General features: G+C 40.4%; 2 protein-coding genes across 4 annotated transcripts in view; both read left to right on the forward strand.

Moving 5' to 3' along the window:
• ddx46 (DEAD (Asp-Glu-Ala-Asp) box polypeptide 46) overlaps positions 1-12,347 on the forward strand; it is a 38,736-nt gene extending 26,389 nt beyond the window's left edge. For both annotated transcript variants that reach the window (XM_056285288.1, XM_056285289.1), the window contains exons 14-23: positions 778-942; positions 2,076-2,238; positions 2,980-3,173; positions 3,283-3,420; positions 6,510-6,659; positions 7,300-7,527; positions 8,116-8,334; positions 9,359-9,503; positions 11,162-11,235; positions 11,834-12,347. In XM_056285288.1, the coding sequence (XP_056141263.1) occupies positions 778-942; positions 2,076-2,238; positions 2,980-3,173; positions 3,283-3,420; positions 6,510-6,659; positions 7,300-7,527; positions 8,116-8,334; positions 9,359-9,503; positions 11,162-11,235; positions 11,834-11,881 (1,524 nt within the window). In that variant the 3' untranslated portion in view covers positions 11,882-12,347. The remainder of the gene's footprint in view (positions 1-777; positions 943-2,075; positions 2,239-2,979; positions 3,174-3,282; positions 3,421-6,509; positions 6,660-7,299; positions 7,528-8,115; positions 8,335-9,358; positions 9,504-11,161; positions 11,236-11,833) is intronic.
• A 391-nt stretch (positions 12,348-12,738) lies between these two features.
• c8h5orf24 (chromosome 8 C5orf24 homolog) lies at positions 12,739-22,075 on the forward strand. Of its 2 annotated transcripts, none has more exons than XM_056285293.1 (2): positions 12,739-12,954; positions 21,358-22,075. In XM_056285293.1, exon 2 carries the CDS (start codon positions 21,364-21,366, stop codon positions 21,982-21,984), a length of 621 nt encoding a protein of 206 aa, XP_056141268.1. In that variant the 5' UTR covers positions 12,739-12,954; positions 21,358-21,363; the 3' UTR covers positions 21,985-22,075. The 2 variants fall into 2 exon arrangements, with proteins under 2 accessions (XP_056141268.1, XP_056141267.1); XM_056285292.1 differs by having other exon boundaries at positions 21,361-22,075.
• Positions 22,076-23,247: the final 1,172 nt, after the last annotated feature.

A 23,247-nucleotide genomic window follows, 5' to 3' on the forward strand; every position in this document is an offset into this window, starting at 1 on the left:
GCATTTCAGACTGTTTATTTTTTACATTTAAAATTGTTTTCAAATGAAATTCAGAAATAGGCAGTGACTTAGATATTTTGAAAACATACATTCAGTCAGGTTTGTCCAGACTTAAAAAGGTAATAGGAAAGATTGACAATGGCAAAGAAATATGAAATAGTGGCTCTCTGATACAGTATCTAGACTATGCAGTATTATTGAGGATAGTTCATTAAGTAATGAAATGAACAAGACAGATGGTATTTACTTGCACTAATTGTTTGCACACTCAGAGATGCTATTTCAATAGACATAATGCCATCTTTATATACATATTTATTTTACATTTCAGATTACTTGTTGCTTTTTTTCTTTCACTGATACTACTGAGGCAAAGTACTGCTACGAGTAGGGTTCTTGAGCATAGACACAGACAAATCCTGGTAGTTGAGGGCTCAACAGCAGGTTTATTAAAATAACGCAAAGATAAAAACACCTCCCCCGTGTTACCTCCGGCTTGATCGGGCATCCCTACAGACACAATTGGCTGTCTGCGGGTGGGGAGCCAGGTGTGGGTATCTGTCCTGGTTGCTGCACTGGCGCCTCCTCTGGTCAGTCAGGGCTCCTGTTCGGGGAGAGGGGGACTTGGGGGGAATGGCGTGATCCTCTTGGGGCAGTGGTTCACACCCAACTCCACAATTACCATTACTGTATCAAGACAAACTTCATTGAAATGTTAAAAACTTTAATGGCAGATAAACCAGATTTGGATTATTCTGGTACTGTTTCCTCCACCAGGTGATGCGTATTGTGGATAATGTGCGTCCTGACCGTCAGACGGTCATGTTCTCAGCGACCTTTCCCAGAGCAATGGAAGCACTGGCCCGCAGGATTTTGTCCAAGCCCATTGAGGTCCAAGTGGGCGGTCGCAGCGTGGTCTGCTCCGATGTGGAACAACATGTGGTAAATAAAAAAAATAACTTCATATGTCAGACTGAGGGGGTTATTTGAAAGGGTTTAGACTAGGGCTGTGCAATATGACGATATAAATCATGTAACGATAAAAAACGTTTTATCGTTTCATATTAAGCTCTATCGTTTATTTCGTTGTGTTGCAAATCGCACTCTTTACGGCAATATTTTTTGTCATTTGGACGACCCTTTCTGCACTTTGGAAAGCATGGCCATAGGCAGGAAATTTGCATGAAGGCAATACAAACAAACATGGAGGACAGTGAACGTAACGCAGAACGGGGTAATTCCGAGCAGAAGGACTCCGACAAGCCGGGACAAAATAAGGAGCTTGTACCTAAAAGAGGGGCTAGTTCTATCGTATGGACGTGGTTTGGGTATGAAAAGTCTGACACGGACCAGAAAATCATACTTTGCAAAATATGCTGCATGGCGGTCCCCACAAAACACATTCAAAATGTAATAAGAAATACGCCTTTCCATGTGGTCATTTTATATAAACTATTTATTCATTGAATTTACAGAAAATGTACTACATCGTAATTTGTATCGTTATCGTGATATCCATCCATCCATTATCCGAACTGCTTATCCTGCTCTCAGGGTCGTGGGGATGCTGGAGCCTATCCTAGCAGTCATTGGGCGGCAGGCGGGGAAACACCCTGGACAGGCCGCCAGGCCATCACAGGGCCGCTATGGTGATATGAATGACCTATATCGTGATATGAGATTTTGGTCACATCACACAGCCTTAGTTTAAACTGTATATATAGAGAACCGACCAGTTAGGGTGTAACGGTACACAAAAACCATGGTTCGGGGAGGGAGACAAAGCGAGAACAGAAAGAAACTGAAATGATTTAAGAGGCATTGGATTATTTACATGATGTTGTCATATATCTATTATTAACATGATATCAGTATTTCAGTTTTTAAATATCATGGTTATCATCAATACTAGTATATCGCAACACCCCTATTTCGCACCAAAATCTATCCCAGCAAAGACACAAGATTTCTGTTTTCATGGCACCCCTGACCCCCTGTTCTCCTTCTTTGTGCCTATTGATATTTCTGTCTCACTCTCCCTCTCTCTCCTTCTCATTTTTTTCCTCTCTCCTTAGCTGGTGATTGAGGAGGACAAGAAGTTCTTAAAGCTGCTGGAAATTTTGGGTCACTACCAGGAGAAGGGCTCTGTCATTATCTTCGTGGACAAACAGGAACATGCTGATGGACTGCTCAAAGACTTGATGAAGGCTTCCTATCCCTGCATGTCCCTGCATGGAGGTAATGGGTTTGATTTTGATCAGTGGTGTGCCACTACCACCTCTTCACTGCTCTCTACCTGAACTGATTTTGGTGACATTTATCTGTCATCATCTTTACAGATAAAAAGAAAGGGGTGGGGGACTAGGTCTGAAATAGAGACCTGCTACCTTAAAGTAATGGCAAAGGGTTTGAGTTGGGTGAGAATTTCTGCTGTAGTGAGGTGCTATTGTTCTTGTGTGTGTGCGTGTAAGTGTTTGTGTTTGTATTAATGGCCTGTGACACTTAGCATTAACATTCACTAGTCGTGTTACGTAAACAACATGTCTGCTGCGTAAATCGTCTAAACAAAGGCAATGCCTCTGTTTGTGTCCAAACTGGTTCTGTTTAAGTATTGCATTCAAAAGTGTTAGGCTGAGGGCAAAACATACAGAATAAATAGTTGTTACTTGAACGAGAAGAAAAGATACTGGAAACTATAGGCTACTGTAAAGGTTTATAGACATATATTTGCAAAGGCAACAGTCATAATGAAAAAAATCGCCCAGATTCATTAGGATGAAGTATTTAGTTTAATCCACCTATTTATTATGCAGGAACAATCCAGTTCTCTTTTTCCTCTGTTGTATTAGATATCTTCTTATGGCAATGATTGTAGACTAGGGGTGGGATTCTGATGTGCAGTATATAGGGCATCTCACACTCTTATATAAACTATATGCATGTGGTGTAACACGCATGTAAATCCTCTTTTCTTTCAAGGTATCGACCAATATGACAGAGACAGCATCATCAATGACTTTAAGAATGGAGCATGCCGGCTGATGGTCGCCACCTCGGTAGCTGCCAGGGGGCTGGATGTCAAGCAGCTGATCCTGGTGATCAACTACAGCTGTCCCAACCACTATGAGGACTATGTCCACCGAGCTGGACGCACAGGCAGGGCTGGTAACAAGGTCAGACAACTTAAATTCAATTCAGTACAAAACGTTTCACTTCTTTTTGAAAACCTGAAGAAAAAAACTAACATTCTGTCTTTCTCTCCTGTTTTTGTCTTCCTCTTAGGGTTATGCCTACACCTTCATCACAGAGGAGCAGGTTCGCTATGCTGGGGACATCATCAAAGCTCTGGAGTTATCCGGCTCTCCTGTCCCAGCTGAACTGGAGCAGCTCTGGGGTTCCTTCAAAGACCAGCAGAAAGCGGTAAGAGGAGGGAGGCAAGGATTTCTATTTGTAATCACATTATGTGGCAGATTATGCCTTTAGGATTATCTCATTACACTGTGCGATGTTACAACATTAGATTTTCAGATTGATTAGGTACAATGACCAAATTGGCAGAAATTATAATGACACAATCTGCCTTTACCTTGATGCTATGTCAGTAGACACAGCAGCATCAAAGGGCATGTGTTGCTCATATGAATGGCTGTTGTTGTGATCCTGGTGGTATTTTGTGAGAAAACATTAAAAAAGAAATCAAATGGAAAGTGTCCCACTTGGCCATGTTTCTCTTCATTGAAACGATACGCATTTATGTTTACAATCAAATACCTTGGCGCATGTAACATCTTTTTTGGCAACCGTCTAACATTGGGATTGTCTCGTAAACTCTGCCACACAACACACAAACGAAAGCCAAAAACGCTGCTAGATTTCTGTGGCAGTCTAAGACGGCATTCCATTGGCAGTATTAGACTGCGTCACACTGGAAGACTGAAGAAAATGTGTAGGACCAAGGATTTTTCCCACAGTACAAAGCATCTTTTGGTGTTTTTAAATGGTGACATTTGACAGGCTGAAATCTCAAAGGCCCTGAAAACCTGTTCCCTTAATCAGCTACCTACTATAATCCAGAGGGTCCTATGTAAACATACTACTGACTGCAAATGGGAGAAAAATTTAACCATTTCTGTGAAATGTGCTTTCTCTGTTCTCCTCTCACTGGTTTGAGATGGGCGGAACTTGACAGTTTGCGGCATTTGACACTGTAGATCACAGAAAACTGTTAGGCAGGCTGGAACATTGAGTAGGACTTTCCAGAGCAGTACTTAATTGGTTCAGGTCTTATTTAGAAGATCAGAGTTACTTTGTCACCGTTTGCAGTTATGAATCTGATAGAGCGGTAATGACATGCGGAATCCCCCAGGGATCAGTTCTCAGACCTCTCATATTTAATCTGTACATGCTGCCTTTAGGCCAAATTCTTCAGAGCAACAACATGGATTACCATAGTTATGAAGATGATAATCAGATATATCTGGCTCTCACACCTGATGATCTCAGTCCAATAGAATCACAGTGTCACTGTTTTGAGCAGATAAATAATTGGATGAGCCAAAACATTCTTCAATTAAATAAGGAAAAAACAGATTATTGTGTTTGGCAACAAAAAGAGAACCATTATAAATGAACAACTCAAGTCTTGAGCTCTAAAAACCAAAGACCAAGTCCGAAATCTTGGCATTTTAATAGACTCAGATCTCATGTTCACCAGCCATATCAAAGCAATCACTAAAACAGCCTTCTATCGCCTTAAAAATATAGCCAGAATCAAGGGTTTGGTATCCCAAAATGACCAAGAGAAGCTCATCCCTACTTTTATTTCCAGCAGAATTGATTACTTTAACAGTCTCTTCTCATCCGTGCTTTTAATGCCAGTAGAACTGATTACTGTAACGGTCTCTTAACTAGTCTCCCCAAAAAGACCATTAAACAGCTGCAGTTTATTCAGAATGCTGCTGCTAGAGTTTTAACCAGCACCAAGAGAACAGAGCACATTACTCCATTCCTGAAATCTTGTGGCTTCCACACTGGCTTCCAGTTAGTTACAGAATACATTTTAAAGTGCTGCTACTTATCTACAAATCACTGAATGGTGTAGGCCCAGAATACATTACTGACATGCTTGAAGAGTATAAACCGGGTAGGGCTCTAAGATCCATGGACTCAGGTCAGTTAGTTCAGCCCAGAGTCCAAACCACACATGGTGAAGTAGCATTTAGCTGTTATGCTGCATGCACCTGGAACAAACTACCAGAAGACCTTAGATGTGCCCGAAATATTAAAATCTAGGTTAAAAACATTTAAATTTTCTTGTGCCTATGATTGAGCATTAAAACTTGCACCTTATTCCTACTCCACTTTAATTCTGGAAGTAGAAATCTTGTCACTCCCGGCAAAGAAGTGATGATGTTTTTATTCTTTTTTTTTTTTTTTTTTTACACTTTGTATTTTCTTTTTATCGTACCTGTCTTTTAATTATATTACTCTTTTAATTACTATTTCAAAGTACATTTTATGTACTTTGTACTCTTAATTATATTTTATGTATGATTGTTCCTATTTATTTTTATTTACTCTCTTTTAATTATATTTTATATGGTTCCTTTTCTGTTTTTATTTGTGTAAAGCACACTGAATTGCTCTGTGTATGAAATGTGCTATATAAATAAACTTGCTTGCTTGTCTTTACCATGCTCCAGCAAGACAGTTTGTTTCCCATACTATTATCCTCTTATATGCAAAGGAATTAGAACGTGGAAGCAGAACTTCTGGTTGATCCTCAACAAAATCAATATCTGCTGGTTCAGACGTGTTTGGCTGCACCGTACCAATCCTATCTGATGCTGCCATTGCTAGCAGAACACTAACAAGCTGTCACTGACTGCCCTGTCATTTAGTAGTTTGTTTACATTGCCAATGAGTCATCACTGTTGATCATTATGTGATTGAATCATGCCAACATAGTCAGATCAGACTGCCTGTTTGGCAGGGAGTTGTTTTGTTTTTTGTTTCTGTTTTTTTGTTTTTTTAGCGCATTTAGCTATAGTTAAGGGTGTTTTTATTTATTGAAGCCATGGTTGACACTTTTAGGTCGTACTCTTGTAATATCCTGTAAATATTCTTGAGATATGAACCATGTTGACAGTGGACATAAGAGTAAAAATATCTATGTGTGGTTAGTAGACTGATTTAATCTTGAAATACAAGAAATCAATGCAGATGTATATTTGAATAGATTTTTATTCTAAATACTTGAAATACTTCCCAGTGAATGTGAATAAAGCATCCTAAATATGTCTATGGTGACTTGCACATGTCAATCGTCTTCACATGCTCACCCTCCATTTTGATATCAGTAGCAGGGTATGTTTTCAATTTATACCAGACATTACTTCTTCCTTTTTTTTTTGGCTTACATTCTCCACAATTTCTAATTTTTCTCTCCACTTCTCTGTGCCTTTCTCTTTCTCTGTTTTGCTTCTGCATTTTCTATCTTCCTCTGACAGGAGGGGAAGACCATAAAGAGTAGCAGTGGCTTCTCAGGGAAGGGGTTTAAGTTTGACGAGACAGAGCATGCCTTGGCCAATGAGAGGAAGAAGCTCCAGAAGGCTGCTCTGGGACTGCAGGACTCTGATGATGAGGACGGAGCCCTGGATGTGAGTAACAGGCGAGAGAAATTTGTTTGTCTTTGTGACTGAAGTTGCATTTCACCAAGCTGGGCATTTAAAACCATTAGTTTTAATTTAGTTAATTTATTAGTTTAAAACGCAAAGCTAGAAAATGAAGATAAAAATCTGTAATGACATCACAGGCTGTGGTGGAAGCTTGTGCAGTGGTGTGTAATATCAGAACTAATACAGTGGTAATGACTTAACCCCATCAATACCAGATTTGTTTTTACAAAATCAGTGAGCAGATTATGGCTACAATGCTGATTTTTGCCAACTATGGTAAACCAATAGACATGGTAACAAAATGCCTGTTGTTCTGATCACAAATCAGTAACAGTTACAAAATAGTTGGTATAATTGTCCAGCCACGTGGCATTGTATCATGATATTGCATAACCTCAGGTCAGCTGCAGTCTCATGCAGAGATATTTGCAATAGGGTTAGATATGACTTGTAGTTCTAAAAAAAAAGGGGTTTTGTTAGTGTTGAAGTATTAAACATTTTAAGTATGAAAGTATAAAAGATTGGCAACAGTGGTTACACCATGGTAGCAGAGTTGAAGATAAACGGTAATACTCAGTATGTGCCCCCCTTAACTTGCCATACGTCTTCCTTCACTTACCAGATCGATGAGCAGATTGAGAGCATGTTCAACTCCAAGAAGAGGGTGAAAGACATGTCTGCCTCCGGGGCTGCTGGAGCGACAGCAGGAGCCGTGTCCTCTGCAGCAGCTGCTGCTGCTGGGCTGACCAGCCTCGGGGCCCCCTCTGCTGGGAACATCCAGAAACTGGAGATGGCCAAGAGGCTGGCACTCCGGATCAATGCTCAGAAGAACCTTGGTGCTGAGGCTCAGGTAGTTGGTCTATATGGCAGGGTAGAGAGTTAAGAAGATATGAGTATCTTTCTCTGGGCACTGCAAAGAAAGCCACTGCTACTGAGTGTTTATATAGATACCGATATGATCTGTTATGTGAATGTGACATCCTGCTTGTTCTTGTGCTGTAAGCTACAGTTAGCATCATGTTATATTTTGCTACTTAAGACTTTTTTTTTTATCGGTCTACATTTATGTGATGTGAACATGTAAATTTATAATTTATTGTTGAATGTGCCTCTGCTGTAACTCATTTGACATAATGCTGCTTAATTTTATTTTATTTTTTTACATTCATTTAACCAGGTTGTCCCATAAAAATTAAAAATCTCTAGAGATTTGAGAGACCTGACCAAGAAAACAGCATTACAGACATAAATCATAAGTTAAAGGCAAATAATATTCAACAAATGTTAAAATCTTGCCCAAGTCTCCTCTTAAATACAGATTCTTATTGGGATAAATCTAATGGAAAATAAGAATGAAGAAAAATGAACAACTTTCAGTATCTCAAAAGATTCCCTCGCCACTCTGGACTGTCTCCTTCATCTTTGTCTCCATGGACAGGATGTGATGCAGCAGGCAACCAATGCCATCCTCCGTGGCGGCACCATCATGGCACCCTCTGTGTCAGCCAAGACCATTGCAGAGCAGCTGGCAGAAAAGATCAATGCCAAGCTGAACTACACCCCAGTGGAGAAGATGGAAGAAGAGCGGCAGGCTGCTGAGCAGTCAGAGACTGTCAAGAGATATGAGGAGGAGCTGGAGATCAACGACTTCCCTCAGGTCAGTTGGTTCTCTGGTAAATGTCTAAGGGATTCCAGCATAATTTGTATTTTCAAAGATAATTATTGTGTTACATGTGCATGTACACACACAAATGCACATGCGTATGCAAGCCGTAGTCTTACCTGTGTTCAACCTTCGCCAATGCCCATCAGCATATGTGTGCACACACATGCACTTATGTCTTACCCCAACCTGGGCTTGTGTCCTCCCTGCCTTTTGTCTTTTTATGTCTTTCATTATTTAGTGTCAGCTTATTTGTGTGTTTTGTCTGAAGTGCTTTGTAAACATTTTTTTATGAACGGTGTTTTACAAATACGTTTTTTGTTCAAGTTATCACTATTGTGGAGGAGAAAACGTTTTTCTTTGGCCACTATAATAACTCAATGACTTGTTAGGACTGTAAACATTAAGCCCAGTGCTCATTAACGCAGATGGGGGTACCAGTGGCTCACCAGCTTTCAACTTGTTCTCCTTTGTGTCCCACACGATAAATAAGAGATTTGGGGGGTGGGTGTAGTCTCGAGGTATGCTTGAGGCAACATTTCACTCAGTCAATCGATCAATCAATCAGTCAATCAATCAGTCAACCAATCAATCAGACTTTATTTGTGGAGCACCTCTCATACAAACAAATGTAACACAAAGTGTGTCACACAATAATACAATAAAATCCCCCCCATAAAAAAAGAAATATTTCACTGTCATAGAAATTTATTTTTCTCAGTAATCAATTGACATGATTGCATCAACTGATGCCTACTCTATTATCTTTTCATTTAATATGTGTCTACCTCAGTTTTCAGGCTTATTCTTTAAAGAGGAAAGGCTGCATTTAGTGTGGCAAACATTCAGAAGATTGTTCTAAATTATTTTTTTCTGTTGATCATTCAAAGCTTTCTTTTAGTAAATTTTTATATACTTTGTCTTTTAATTTGAGAAATGGGCTCCAGTCTACTAATACTAGTACAATTGCATATGGAGAAGGATGTTGCTGAGATTTTTATGTTCCGTTCTCCCCTAGACTGCCAGGTGGAAGGTGACATCTAAAGAGGCTCTCCAGCGGATCGGAGAATACTCGGAGGCAGCAATCACGATCAGAGGAACCTACTTTCCTCCAGGGAAGGAGCCCAAGGAAGGAGAACGCAAGATCTACCTGGCTATTGAAAGTAGGGATCAAAAAAGAAATTCAATTTTTCCAAAATATTTTCTAATTTTAGAAGACACAGCCCATCTTTTTTTTTTTTTAACTAATTGTTTTAGGGAATTGAGCAGTCTAGTCAACCATCAGTACTTTTATTCAGTCTTATAAACAGAGGGAAAGTATAGGGAGACACGGGAGAGAAGGTTTTATTCGATACATGTACATCCAGGGACAGTGGGTCCTTAGCACGTGACTGCAGCTGGGCACAGCCACCATCTTTAATATTCACAGTCCAAATGTATAATTGACTGTAGCCCTGATACCTTAATACCCATACTGTTGAAAAGGGCTGGAAAGAATTTTCTGTATTTTCTTCAGATCAGCAATAGCAAATCAGCTCAACACCCTACAGCAGGGGTGGCTAACCATGTGCCATGGAGAGCCATGTGTATGCAGGTTTTCATTCTAGCCGGACTCCACACCAGGTGATTTCACTGATTAGCAAGGCTCAACGTTTTCGGTTGTTTTTTTTGTTTTTTTAAGAAAATCCGTGAATGTATCGGTGTTTAAACCGATCTGCTCCTTTTAAAAAATCCGGGTATTTTTCGGTGAAAATAGGTAAAAACCGAAAACACTGAGCCTTGCTTATTAGCAACCCTTCAACCAAAGAGGAAGAATGTATCAGTGAAATCACCTGGTGTGGAGTCGGGTTGGAATGAAAACCTGCATACACTTGGCTCTCCATGGCGCATGGTTAGCCACCGCTGCCCTACAGTTAACCTATATGTCACTGAGGGGGACAGAGGATGGAACTGACCATGACTCATATGATACCCTGTCACTTAAAATTACCCAGGTCTAATTTTCTTTAATGTTATCAGCTCCACCCTTGAGTTAAATGCAAATACATATCCTACTGTAGCGGCTGCAGGATCTTAATGTTGAAGGAGGCATAGTTCACTGGATCAAAGACTGTCTGGCCACCTACACAGATTATGCAATAATGGTATACTCTCTGAGATTGTTTTATGTGCAATTGCCTCTCAAAGCCTCTTTTATTTTCTTAAATCATAATTCATTTCATAAAGGCTGGCATGGTGGCCCAGTGGTTAGCACTGTTGCCTCACAGGAAGAAGGTCCTGGGTTTGAACTGCAGGCCGTCCCAGGTCCTTTCTGTGTGGAGTTTATATGTTCTCCCCGTGTCTGCGTGGGTTTCCTCCAGGTGCTCCCATTTCCTCCCACCATCAAAAAGACATGCCTGCTGGGGTTAATACTCCTGTCTGTGCCCCTGACCAAAGCAATGGAAAGAAGAACTGGAGTTGGTCCCCGGGCGCTGCAGCTGCCAACTGCTCCTATACAATAGGATGGGTTAAATGCAGAGAAGAAATTCATTGTAAAAATACAATTCATTGTAAGAATACAATGTCAAATAACGTGGCTCTAATAAAGCGGCTAAAACAAAGAGGCTGCGTGACATTTCTGTATAGTCATTTCAGTATTGTGTTGATATAGCCCTTACTGGTTTATTTTGCAAGACATTTAATAAACAGCAGGCAGGCCAACAGATGTCAGCAACAGTGCTTGTTCCCCTCTCTGTCAGTATAGATAATTTTCTCTACACCATCAGAAAATAAATGTAGTTTACCTCAATGTATTTATTGATCTTCTGTTTTTCTTTTCAAGGTGCAAATGAACTGGCTGTGCAGAAAGCCAAAGCAGAGATTACCAGGTTGATCAAGGAAGAACTCATTAGATTAGTAAGTGCTTTCTTCTGCTGCTTAAGAACAGAGATCCACTGATGTCCATCTTGTATTTGTCTTGATGCATGCTCAAGATGGCTATCAGATGGATAGCCATCTTGATGCATGCTCAAGACGGCTATCCTTCTGATAGCAGACTCAATGGCGTCTACTTTAGAATATCCCTGCCATACAGTTTGATGTCAGAAACTGCATGTAACGATCTCTATCAAGGAAATTTGATTCAGTGTTACACGTTTTTCAGTTTTGGATCCTCAAACTGACAAAATGGATTATAATTTCTAATTTTGTTCTGTTACCCCTAACCAGTTGTCTGAATGTACTACATTCTTAAGTAAAGGTAATAGATCAGATCAAAACATGGTATTCCCTCATTTAAAGTTCAGTGCTTTGATTTGAAGTTAGTGGTATGGGAAAATAACATGCATCCCTGTGTTGGGTAAAAAAATCTACTTAAATTTTGCGTGAGTCAAGTTATCTCACATGTAATTAATTTGGATTCCTGCAACAGAATTGTTGCACCACTTTCTGAAATACTTACACAAAAGTGATCAGTGAAATACGTTGATCAATGATTTTTCTTTTCTTTCTGCAGCAAAATTCCTACCAGCCAACAAGCAAAGGCCGATACAAAGTGCTATAGAGGATGAACTCGGGCGCCAAGGATTTCTCATCTTTGAGTCTACAATCACTTTTCCAACAGTTTGTCATTAGATTGTTCCAGGATATTTTACTCTACCCTTTTTTTTTTAAAATAACATTGCGCTCTAATACTTAAGCTTTTATGCATTTGTCTCCCTTTTCCTCACGTGTTATTGTATGCTACCATTAAGCCACCAGTGATTTTTATGAATAGAAAATGGAAATGCCATGCAAAGGGTTTATCTCTTTTTCATCCCAGTTTCACTTTAAAATTCTGTAACCTGGCTGAGCCCATTTAGATAAATTTGTAAGATAATTTTTGTTCATTTTTACATATTTTTGATGAGTTTCTGTATTTCCTCAGTGCAAGTACTAGATCAAACATTGTATGAAAATAATTAAGGGGTAAGGTGTGTTATGTTTTTTTTGTTTTTTTTTACTCCCTCATAATAAAGCAGTGTGTTGCGAAGACATTGGAGAAGGGGTGTCGTGTCGGTATTTCACCAAAACAATAGTTTGAATGACGATATACTACTGGACTGATTCTTGGAAGATTTGGTTTAGACAAACGGGATGTTTAATTTATAAACGGCCCGCCGTTCGTGTATTATGCATTAAGGGCTGTTGGGTCGCCTTTGAAACTGACAGGCCCTCGTGTCCGTCTCTGTGCTAAATCTAAAAGTCTCACTCAATTTGAAATGAATGGGGAGGAAAAACGTGGTTTGATTTTAGTCGGCTACCTCGGATTGTGAATTGAGGAACAATGAAGATGATTTTTTTTTTACGGCGGTGGAAAATCGTGAACCCTTAAGGCGGAGTGCGCATGCGCAGTGGTGTTATTAATTTTTAATGGAAATGGCTGCGTTCCTTATCGAAACCCCTCGAGCATGGAAGTAACTGCTTAAATTCGGCATTGCTAGGCTTTCATAGGAAAGTAGTATTTGCTAGTTGCTAACCAGCAGTTTATATCCCGTGGTCCCTTTCCAAAAACGGATCGTCTCGTGGTTTGAAGGATGAAAGATCTATCGTTTTCCCTCTTAACCCTTTGCTTCCTGTGATCTGCAAACAATCGAGGTACAGTTGTGCTAATGCTAGCTAGTTGCATTGATTTTTTTTTTCCCCCCAGAAAAAAAAAACGCCTGTCCTAGATTTACGAAACCGCAGGCGAGTTCTCTATGTTACTTTTTTGTTGATATATGTGCTTTTTAGCCGTTCTCTGTAACTGTTTTAATTCGGTTACTTTTTATTTGGTACAGGCAAACGGTGCCGAGCGTTAAAAATCTGTTGGGTTACACTAGAGAAACCAAAGCTGTTTTGGAGCTCTTTACAAGACGATTCAGAACTCCCTGCTTTTTTTATTTTTAAGATTGACATTTACTATATTGTGGTCTGGTAGTAAAGTGCACTCCTCCCCCTCTATGCAGGTTTTCTGACAGCAGAACAGAGCCATTGGTTATCATCTACAGCCACTTGCCCCCTTATAGGAATTTATAAAAATTTAATGCTGTGCTTATTTTGGCAACGCGTCAGCTTATGTGGCTCGCCATTTCCCGCGATCATAAACGAACCGATCCCTTTTATTTTCAAGTTTTAACTGCATTCGTTTGGACTGTTGCTTGCATATCACCAGATTGGGGAGTGATTTGTTGAGAGGGGTCTTCGTCTTTTCCCTTTCCTCCCTCCGCGGGAAGGTCAAAGCCCAGGGTTTCTGTTGAAGCGGCGCCCCCGAAGCTGGTAGACGCTCAAATGTCTTGCTTAAAGACCCCCTCCGATGAAAATCAAAATGTTTAACCTTGTTAACACGTCAGAATCAGAATCAACTTTATTAGCCGAGTGTGCTTATGCATACAAGAAATGTGACTCAGGTTTACAGAAGCGTCTAGCACTTGCATATATTAGTCCAACAAAAAAAAGCAACAAAAGGGAAAAATAATTAGGAGTAATAAATAGAATACTGGAGGTGAGTATGTATGCACAACAAGGTATGCCACAACTATACAGAGTGTTGTTATGGCTGAACAATTTACAACTTATTATACTTATGTATTATTATACTAATAATACTTTATTATATACTTATGTTATAATTATAACAATCAGTATACAGCAGTTGTATATGTATTTACAATTGTACATTTGTATTTTTAAATTAGGTATCCCACATCTGATTTAAAAAGAGGTAAAGCACATTGGAGATAAGTGAGACATCTTGAGAGAGGGCTATGTTGAAAGTCATGTTTACATAAGTGCCTATTATTGCACCATGCTGTTACAAAGTGTCATGTTAACATAATAAGCGTCCGTTTTTGCATCATGCGGTTAAGGGTTCATTAGAGAGATGGCCTGTGGGGACAAAACTTCCTATGTCTGGTGGTTTTGGTGCACATTGCTCTGTAGCACTTGCCAGAGGGTAGTAGTTTAAACACACTGTGTCCTGGGCGTGTGTGTGTGTGGGGGGGGGTCTCTGTGCTGATTCTGCTCACCCATTTCTGGGCTCTAGAGGTATACAAGTCCTACAGCGTGGGCAGAGGAGCACCAATGATTTTTTTCTGCTGTCCTTACTGTTCGCTGCTGTCTGTTCCTATCCTGTTTTGTTGCTGCTCTAAACCAGTCCGTCATGGATGTGCACAGGACAGATTCGATGACTGCGGTGTAGAACTGGCTCAACAGCTCCTGTTGCAGACCAAACTTCCTCATTTGTCGCAGAAAGAACATCCTCTGCTGGGACTTTTGGAGGATAGAGTTGATGTTGGTCCCCCACTTCAGGTCTTTGGAAATGATAGTTCCCAGAAACTTGAAGATCTCCATGGTTGACACAGGGCTGTTGGATATTGTTAGGGGGAACAGTGCTGAGGGGTGTCTCCTAAAGGCCACTGTCATCTCCACAGTCTTGAGCATTTTCAGCTCCAAGTTGGTCTGACTGCACCAGAGCACCAACTACTCAACCTCCCGCCGATTTGCAGACTCGTTGCCATCCTGGATGAGTCCGATGACCGTAGTGTCATCTGCAAATTGCAGGGGTTTAGCAGCTGAGTACTTGGAGGTGCAGTCGTTGGTGTAGAGGGAGAAGAGCAGTGGGGAAGAGCACCAGTATTGACCGACCGTATACCAGAACTGACTTCCCCCAGCCTCCCCTGCTGTTTCCTGCCTGTCAGGAAGCTAGTGATCTGCTGATAGATGGCGGGGGATACAGCTGGGAGTGTAATGGCAATGTGTACTATTCAATATTGCCATTGTGCGTTGCCTGTACTGTACTATTGTCATTAAAACTCTAGTTAATGGTCATGGCAATTTGCATATGAAACCGATCATTGCTTTTGGTCGTTACGCCAGCGTAATGTTTATAAGGGTGGGGATACCTGCACTCAGATGAGACTGAAGAGATCACTTACATGAGCGATGAAACGTTTCTCCCAATAAAAGTTGTGTCCAGATGAACTAACTCAACTTTCTGTGATACTCTTACCTGGATTATTGAGCATGCATAAAGACTTACCTGGTCTTCTGTCTCTGGAAAAGACAAATCCCATCCTCTACATGTATATTGAGTGCAGCCTGAGTATCGGGGGGAGTAGAGGGGTTACCAGAGGTGTGAAGGGGGCTGTGCCATTGGCCTGGAGTGGGTGAGGGGTATGGATTTGTCTCTTTCAAACCTGCAGTAGAAGACATTCAGGTCGTCAGCCAGGTTTTTGTTTCCCTGAACGAGGGGTGTTCTTCTCTAGTTTGTGATGTCTCGCAGCCCCCTCCATACTGACAGGGTCATTGGCTGAAAACCTGTTTTTCAGCTTTTCAGTGTAGCTTCTTTTAGCCACTCTGATCTCCTTTGTCAGTGAGTTTCTGGCCTGCTTGTACAGGGCACTATCTCCACTACTGTAGACATCCGGCTTGGCCTACTGAAGTTGTCTTAGTTTGGCTATTAACCATGCTTGTTATTGTTGAATGTGCAGAAAGTCTTGGTAGGAATAGACATGTCTTCACAAAAGCTGATGTAAGATGTCATAGTCAGTCAGTTCATCCAGGTTGCCAGTTGCAGCTTCAAAAACACTCCAATCTAAATCATGTTACGTCTCTCTTCACATGTGTTCTTGTTGATGAAGCACTGGAGGTAGTTCATATGAAATTACAGGATGACCCCACCCCTAGCAATAGGACCACCCTTAAAACTGACCAAGTGTGTCTGCTCCTGAAGCTGTGTCTTCAGTCCACATACTTCATACAGAGGGCAGTACTATAGGCAGAGGCATGGGTGTGCTATGGGTTCCCCAGTTTCACCTATAGTGGCCAACTTCAATCAATCAATCAATCAATCAACTTTATTTCAGACAAGTATGAAAAAAAAACAATTTATACATATATAATACACAAGATGGTGTGAGAGGGACACCCCAAGTAAGCTGAGGAGAGCTTATGGAGGGGGGCTCGTACTTTGAGCAATTAATTTACATAAAAAGTAACAGACATAGAAGGAAATAAAAATAAAAAATAAAAACTACAAAAAATAGAAAATAAATAAATCTAAAGTCCTAGCCCTATAATTAGCAAGTTTTTAGTATATCAGTCAGCATTATATTTCTGAATTGATTTTTGTTTTAATTTCTTTTTAAAGACATGTATGGATGATGACATTTTCAAATCGTCACTTAACTCGTTCCACACCTGTGGGCCTTTACGTGCCACACCAAGGCTCGTGAATCTAAGCCTGCGCCACTTGCCCGCTATAAGGTTCTTATTCCTGGCGCTAAATGCATGCGGAGGAAGGCAAATTTGAATGAGGTCAGACAGCCTGTCATTGATCCCATAGATAAAATGGTACATCAAACAAGCATTATGAAAATGGAAAAATAAACTTGAAAAAAAATCGTTACATTCAGCAAGCCTTAAAAGACCATAATTACGGATAAGAGGGTCCATGGGAGCACAGACCCCAGACCATGATATGGTGCATATAATTTTCTTTTGCAGAATCTGTAGTTTTTTTTAGATGACTGGGAAAAGTGTTGCACCAAATAACATTGCAGTAATTGATATAGGGCTCAAATAAAGACTTAAGTAAGAAATGCTGCACATGGGAGAAAATGTCTTATCTTAAAAAAACAGACCAACATATTTAGATAATCTTTTTGTTTAAGCATCAATATGGCCCTTAAAGTTTAAGGATTCATCAGTAAGGACCCCTAGTAATTTTGTGGACTTTACTCTTTCAGTAACCTGACCATTAATTTTGAGACAAACATGCTCCGCATTATTCTGATTTTTGTTGGAACAAAACGCAATATAGTTTGTCTTGCTGATATGTAGGGATAATTTATTACATCTGAACCAAGTGTTCACTTTCACCGCCTCCTCGTTTAGAATTTGTTGAGGATCATTTAGACTATCATATGACAGGAACAAATTTGTATCATCAGCAAACAATATTTTATGTAAAATGTAAGAGGAATTTACAAAGTCATTTATATACAGGATAAAGAGGAGCGGCCCTTAAATGGAACCCTGGGGGACCCCATACCTGATGGATTTACATAAAGATCTGTGGCCATTTATAAGTACATATTGCTTTCTCCCATAGATATAGCTTCTAAACCAGTGAAGTGCTATACCTCTGACCCCATCATGATACAATTTATTTTAAAGATTCTCAAAATCAATAGTGCCAAATGCCTTTGACAAATCCAGAAAAATACCAATGCCACAGTTTCCTTTATCAGTAGCATCATTGATTTTCTTTCAATAAGTTCAAGAATCGCTATGCATGTGGTGCTCTTTTTCCTTAAGCCATGCTGAGACAGAACAAGAATATTAAAATTTTCTAGGTAATCACTTAATCTGCTATACACAACTCTCTCTAGTGCTTCAGATATTGTAGGCAATATAGATATTGGACAGTAGTTGTGCATATCATTTTTATCACCAGATTTAAAGACTGGAACAATTCTAGCAATCTTTGCCATATTAGGCACAACCCCACAAAGTAATGAGAGGTTAATAGAGTAGACAAGTGGCTCCACAATTTCATTCACAATGGCTTTAAGAATTTTGCTAGAGATTTCATCTGTGCCAGCTGTATGTGAACTTTTCATAATCGTGATGATTTTAGACACTTAATTTTTGTCAGTGGGCTTCAAGAAAAACTAATTCAAATGATTTTGTTTTGTAGATATTGGCTGAAAGTGGCACCCTGTGGTGGGCTAATTTATTGGAAAGATTTTCACCTATAGAGGTAAAATGATTGTTAAAGTTATTAGCAAGATCAGTATTGCTAATATCAGAATTATTAATGTTATTGCTGGTGCTATTGGCACTTTGTATAATCTTGGTGTCAGGAAGCACAGCGTTTTTGCAACCCCAGCTTAGGACTTTGTTTAAAACCTTCCAAGATTTCTTTGAATCCCACTGTGATGTTTTAATGAGTTCTGTGTAATAATTTCTCTCACTAGTTCGTATAATATGTGTAAGTTTATTTCTGTATTTGGTATATTGTTCCTTATTAGTATCACTAGGGGTTTTAATGTGGCGTTTATAAAGTTTGTTCTATGTTTGATGGATTTTAGGATTCCCTTTGTAAGCCAGAAATTGTGATCTATTGTACTGCTTCTAACGATCTTTTCGGGTATGATGCGTTCAATGGAGTGTTATTTCACTAATTAGAGCATTATATGCAGTATCTGGGTCTTTACAATCATAGACTGAGTCCCATGTTATGGTTTCCAGGTTTTCACATAATTGTAGCAGCATTTTCTCATTTAGGACTTTAACTTTTGTTTTAGGACTTGAAGTTGTAGTCTTAGCAAGATCAATGAATAACACAATAGGAAAATGATCTGAAATGTCGGAAAGCACTACACCCGCGTCAATACAGGCATCACGAATGTTTGTGATGAAGTTATCAGTGGTAGATTTGCTGATTTTTGTTAGTACTCTGGTAAAAGTGTTTATGGTGGGGAAGAAAGAGGAGGAATAAAATGTGTTAATAAAATCATTTTTTGCAGTATCCTCTTTAGAAATGTCGATATTGAAATCCCCAAGAATAATACAATCTTTGTTATTTCTATTTATGGAATATAAAGTTTCTTCCAGTTTAAGCCTAAAGGCATCAAGATTGGAATCTGGGGGTCAATAAACTACACCAATAATAAGATTTTTACTATTGTTTATATTTATCTTAATGAAGAGAGAGTCGAAGTGATCATCTTCAATGATAATATCATCACAGACACTCACTGAGTGTCCAGAATTCACATACTGACATACTCCACCAACTGTTCTGCCTATTCTGTTTTTATTAGAGATGTCCCGATACCACTTTTTCACTTCCAGTACCGATGCCAATACCAATATCAATTCGATATTTTGTTTTACTCTTGTACTACTACTACTACTACTTTCAGCTGCTCCCGTTAGGGGTCGCCACAGCGGATCATCTGTTCCTGTCCTCTGCAAAGTATGATTCTGATTCTGATCTTCCTCTGTCACGCCAGCCACCTGCATGTACAAATGATATTAATAATAATCATAATAATAATGATAATAAAATACACAGAAGCACTTTGCTTAAGATAGCCAATTACCAATCTCAAAACATCTCACTCAAATGGAGAACAAACGGATACTTCCCCAGTATATAGTCCACAACAACAGTTGGTTATGAAAGACTGCCGCCCTTTATTCAAACACTTCAAAAACAAACAAACAAACAAACAAACAAACAAAAAACAGGTACTGCAGTACTTAAGGCGACCAACAGGTTTAAAGTCAAAACAATCAGCATTCAGCATTGTAAAAAACTTATTCAAAACTATCCCTTACAGTGCAGCTATGTGCAAATGGCACTGTAAAACACAACTTAAATATGTATAACATTTCCAATAAATAACATAACATTAACCAACACAGTTTAAACTCACTTTATTGACCTAGCTGCTTTATTTTTAAATTTTGCATTCAGCTATTGGATTTTTTTCCTCTGAAATACTTCCACACCACTTACATGAATGTTCCACAGGTAGTTAACGTTCATACACTATTACACTACATACATACAGACACGAAGAGTAGACAGATGGAGAGCTTTCCCAGTCTTTTTCCAGCGTATCTCATGCCCCTTCCTCCCTTCCCCAGCTCCACTTCCTCGCAGTGACAGCCACCCGGCGGTGGCCCTACCCAGAAGGGTGTGCTGTCCGTGGCACACATGGCATCTCCCTCGATCCCATGCTGACGGCCCAGCACTCCCCCACGGCAACGGTCAGCTCCAGCTCTCCCTCCTTCCCTGTCTCTCCGTCCGTGCCAGCCTGCTGTCTCTCTCGTTTGTCTCAGTTGTCTGGTACATTCGCCTCCGCCCAGTGTGGCGGTGGTAGTAAGGCTCTGCTTGCCATGCTGGCCCAAGAGCGAACCAGTGGCTCAGCGGGGAGGGTAAAGGCTCCACAATTGCACCAACTCGTCTCCTCCTCCCCGTTGGTGCTAACAAGCCACAGCGACCCTGTCCATTTTGCTACTCTTCTTCTTTGGAATCAGTTTCCGGTTTGAACATGTATGGCTGAATTATTCCTATATTACCACTTGCCATTGTGTAGCATACAGTAGCAAGCAAAGCAAAAAAAGAAGAAACCAGAGTTGACGGTGAGCAGGTATATGCACTGCTGTCGAGTGGCTGGGGGCGGGGGGGTTACGTAGATTTTGGATTTTCAAGATAATTGAACTTAGTTTGCTGAAAAAAACACATTGGACAATTTGTTATATCAAGCAGCATTGTATGTCTTAAAACATGACTGAAGGGGGACTGTCAGGATACTTCAGCAGGCCTGTTTCATCCCCACACAACCTTGCCACCTATTTGCTGTCATAACTAGGAGATGGTTTTGACTTTATTCGTCTCTCTTCGGACACCAACAACCTAAACGCAGCTGAAGTTGGTCATAGGCAGCTTAATTGCAAATCTAGAAATTCTTAGCTAATTATGTGGATGAAGTTGTGTGGAAACTGGAGTATACTGAAGAGTGTACCTTTTGGATGAAAAATAATATTATATCTCCTACCCTGATCTCTAGATTATATTAATCCAACATTTACTGCATTTGTCCAACTCCTGCAAGAGACCGATGTGCCAAGACTTGAAACGTGATCAAGGACTTTGCCATGGTATATATCTGTCTGTGTTTCAGAAATGTGACAGTGGAGCTGAAATCATAGGGAAGTCTGTACAGATTGTTCAAACCCTCTGGGAAGACAAGAAGCCTATTGTAATACCAGTTTCAAATACACGAGTAATATCTGTTGGATTATTGAAAATTTCCTGCTTTAGTTGTGTAAGAAGGTATGCGTGATTTTCAAGTCTAAAAGATTATTATGCTGTTATCACAAGGCTCACATGTATTAAGATGCATCTGTGGCCATGCCCACAAGCAGGGCTAATACTTATGGCAAATGTCTTATCTGACACTGATATTAATTCAACATTTACTGTATTTGTTCAATTTTCAGCAGAAGATGATGCGCCAAGTGACAACCGGTGACTTCTGTATGAGTAGCAGGCCGTCATGCCTTGCAGATGATGGCCATCACCCCACCAGCCACTTTGACCTGTGCACCTCTCAGTCTAACAAGTTCTACCCCCCTCCCCCTCCACCATCACTCCAGATGACACTGGCCCCGATGCCCTTAACCACCCACAGCCCCCACAAGTCCATGGCCTGTCAGAGACAGGAAAGTCTGGGGGGTGATCCTTGCCAGCAAGGAAACTTACCAGTGGTCAAAACTCCCAGTCAGCCGCCAGTGGCGGACTCCAAGAAGAAAAAGGCTGGGAAGTCAGGGAGACGTGGGAGGCCTGCGGGAACCACTAAGCTAGCCGGGTACCGCACCAGCACGGGCCGACCCCTTGGTACCACCAGGGCTGCTGGGTTCAAGACCAGCCCAGGGAGGCCACTGGGTACCACTAAGGCGGCGGGGTACAAAGTCAGCCCTGGCAGGCCCCCGGGCAGCATTAAAAGCCTCTCCCGCCTCAACAAACTTGCCTATGGCACCTGCAGCGGAGCGGCTTTCCCCTATCCAATACCTCATAAAGAGATTCTCTGTGAATCCACCTGCAAAGAGAAGGCAGCTAATGAATAATGTCTGTACTTCATTCTCTTCTTAGTTGGCCCTCATCAGCGTATTGGGACCCACGTGTTTTTGAAGTGGCCAGCAGTTACTGAGCGTGCTTGTCCCAGTCTGCTGGAAGGACAAGGAGAAGAGATATGAATATTTTTTTTAAACTGTGTTGCTGGCATTAGTGTGCCTGTTGGCTCTGACCTTAAGGGATCTAAAGTGTATGAAAGATTTCGTTCCAGTTTTTTAATTCACTTAAAAAAACTGGACTAATCTTTATTGTTCACTCGCCACAAGTCTTGTCTGAATTGCCTGTTGTGTTGTGTGCATGTAGATTTCATCCAAACAACTGAAAAATCCATTTGATAAGTTGTAAAGATTAACACTATTTGGTTTGAATCAAAAACAAAGTTAGGGATTATTTTCTGAGCAGATTATACGAATAGTAATGGATGCATATTGTCATCAAGTCATTTCTGTCACTGGGTATCCATTGATTTCCCCCAGTGTGAGGAACTTTGGCCCATGTTACCATGGCAACTAGGATGGTATTGCCTTTCAGCAACAAACCACGGGCGATCATTGCTGTAAGTACATCCTATTTTGGCAAGTTTTTCGAACTGCAGCTAGCAATCAGTTCAAATCAGACTAAATTAGCATGATATGCTTGCTGATGGTCTGAATACAAAATGGTAGGAGCTGTAGGTGCAAATGGTTCAGTTACAAATTTTCTTGCGGTTTTATTAGCCTGCAGTGCAATGGGCCTCATTTATAAATGTATCTTACAAGTGAATTTTGCCCCTAAAAGTCTACTTTAAGGTGGACGGCAAGTGTCAGTACTCAAATGCACCCCCTAAATTGTAAATGCTATATTATTAAATGTTGTTTGGAAAAGTCGTGCCACGATACATTCAAAAGGTGAAAGTAAATGGAGTAAACTTAAAGCAGTGAAGTTTTTTCTTTTCCATATTTCTTTCTCTTATTTGGCATTAATTGTTATTTGCCTTTTGAGAGTTGTATGTAAATGAGGAGGCGCGGCCACCGGTCCATGGGGTAAGAGCTTAGGGGGAACTGTACAGTGGGATCTCAAACACAAGAGGGCGCCAAACGCCACAAGGATGCAGTGACGCTGTTAAATTTTGAATAAGACATATTCCATCAAGCATTTGCATTTTAGTATTGATCCTTTCTGTCCTCCATTAATCTTACCTGCTTTTCTTTTCTTTTCTTTTTGTGTTATGGAAAATTGGCCTTGGTGCCAAAATTTGGTATGTTACGTAAGAATTG

Source organism: Lampris incognitus, chromosome 8, assembly GCF_029633865.1.
Source record: "Lampris incognitus isolate fLamInc1 chromosome 8, fLamInc1.hap2, whole genome shotgun sequence".
Lineage (NCBI taxonomy): Eukaryota > Metazoa > Chordata > Actinopteri > Lampriformes > Lampridae > Lampris > Lampris incognitus.

Bases quoted from the DNA above. Each gene is read 5' to 3' on its own strand.
- c8h5orf24 (XM_056285293.1), top strand. From the start codon at position 21,364: ATGATGCGCCAAGTGACAACCGGTGACTTCTGTATGAGTAGCAGGCCG.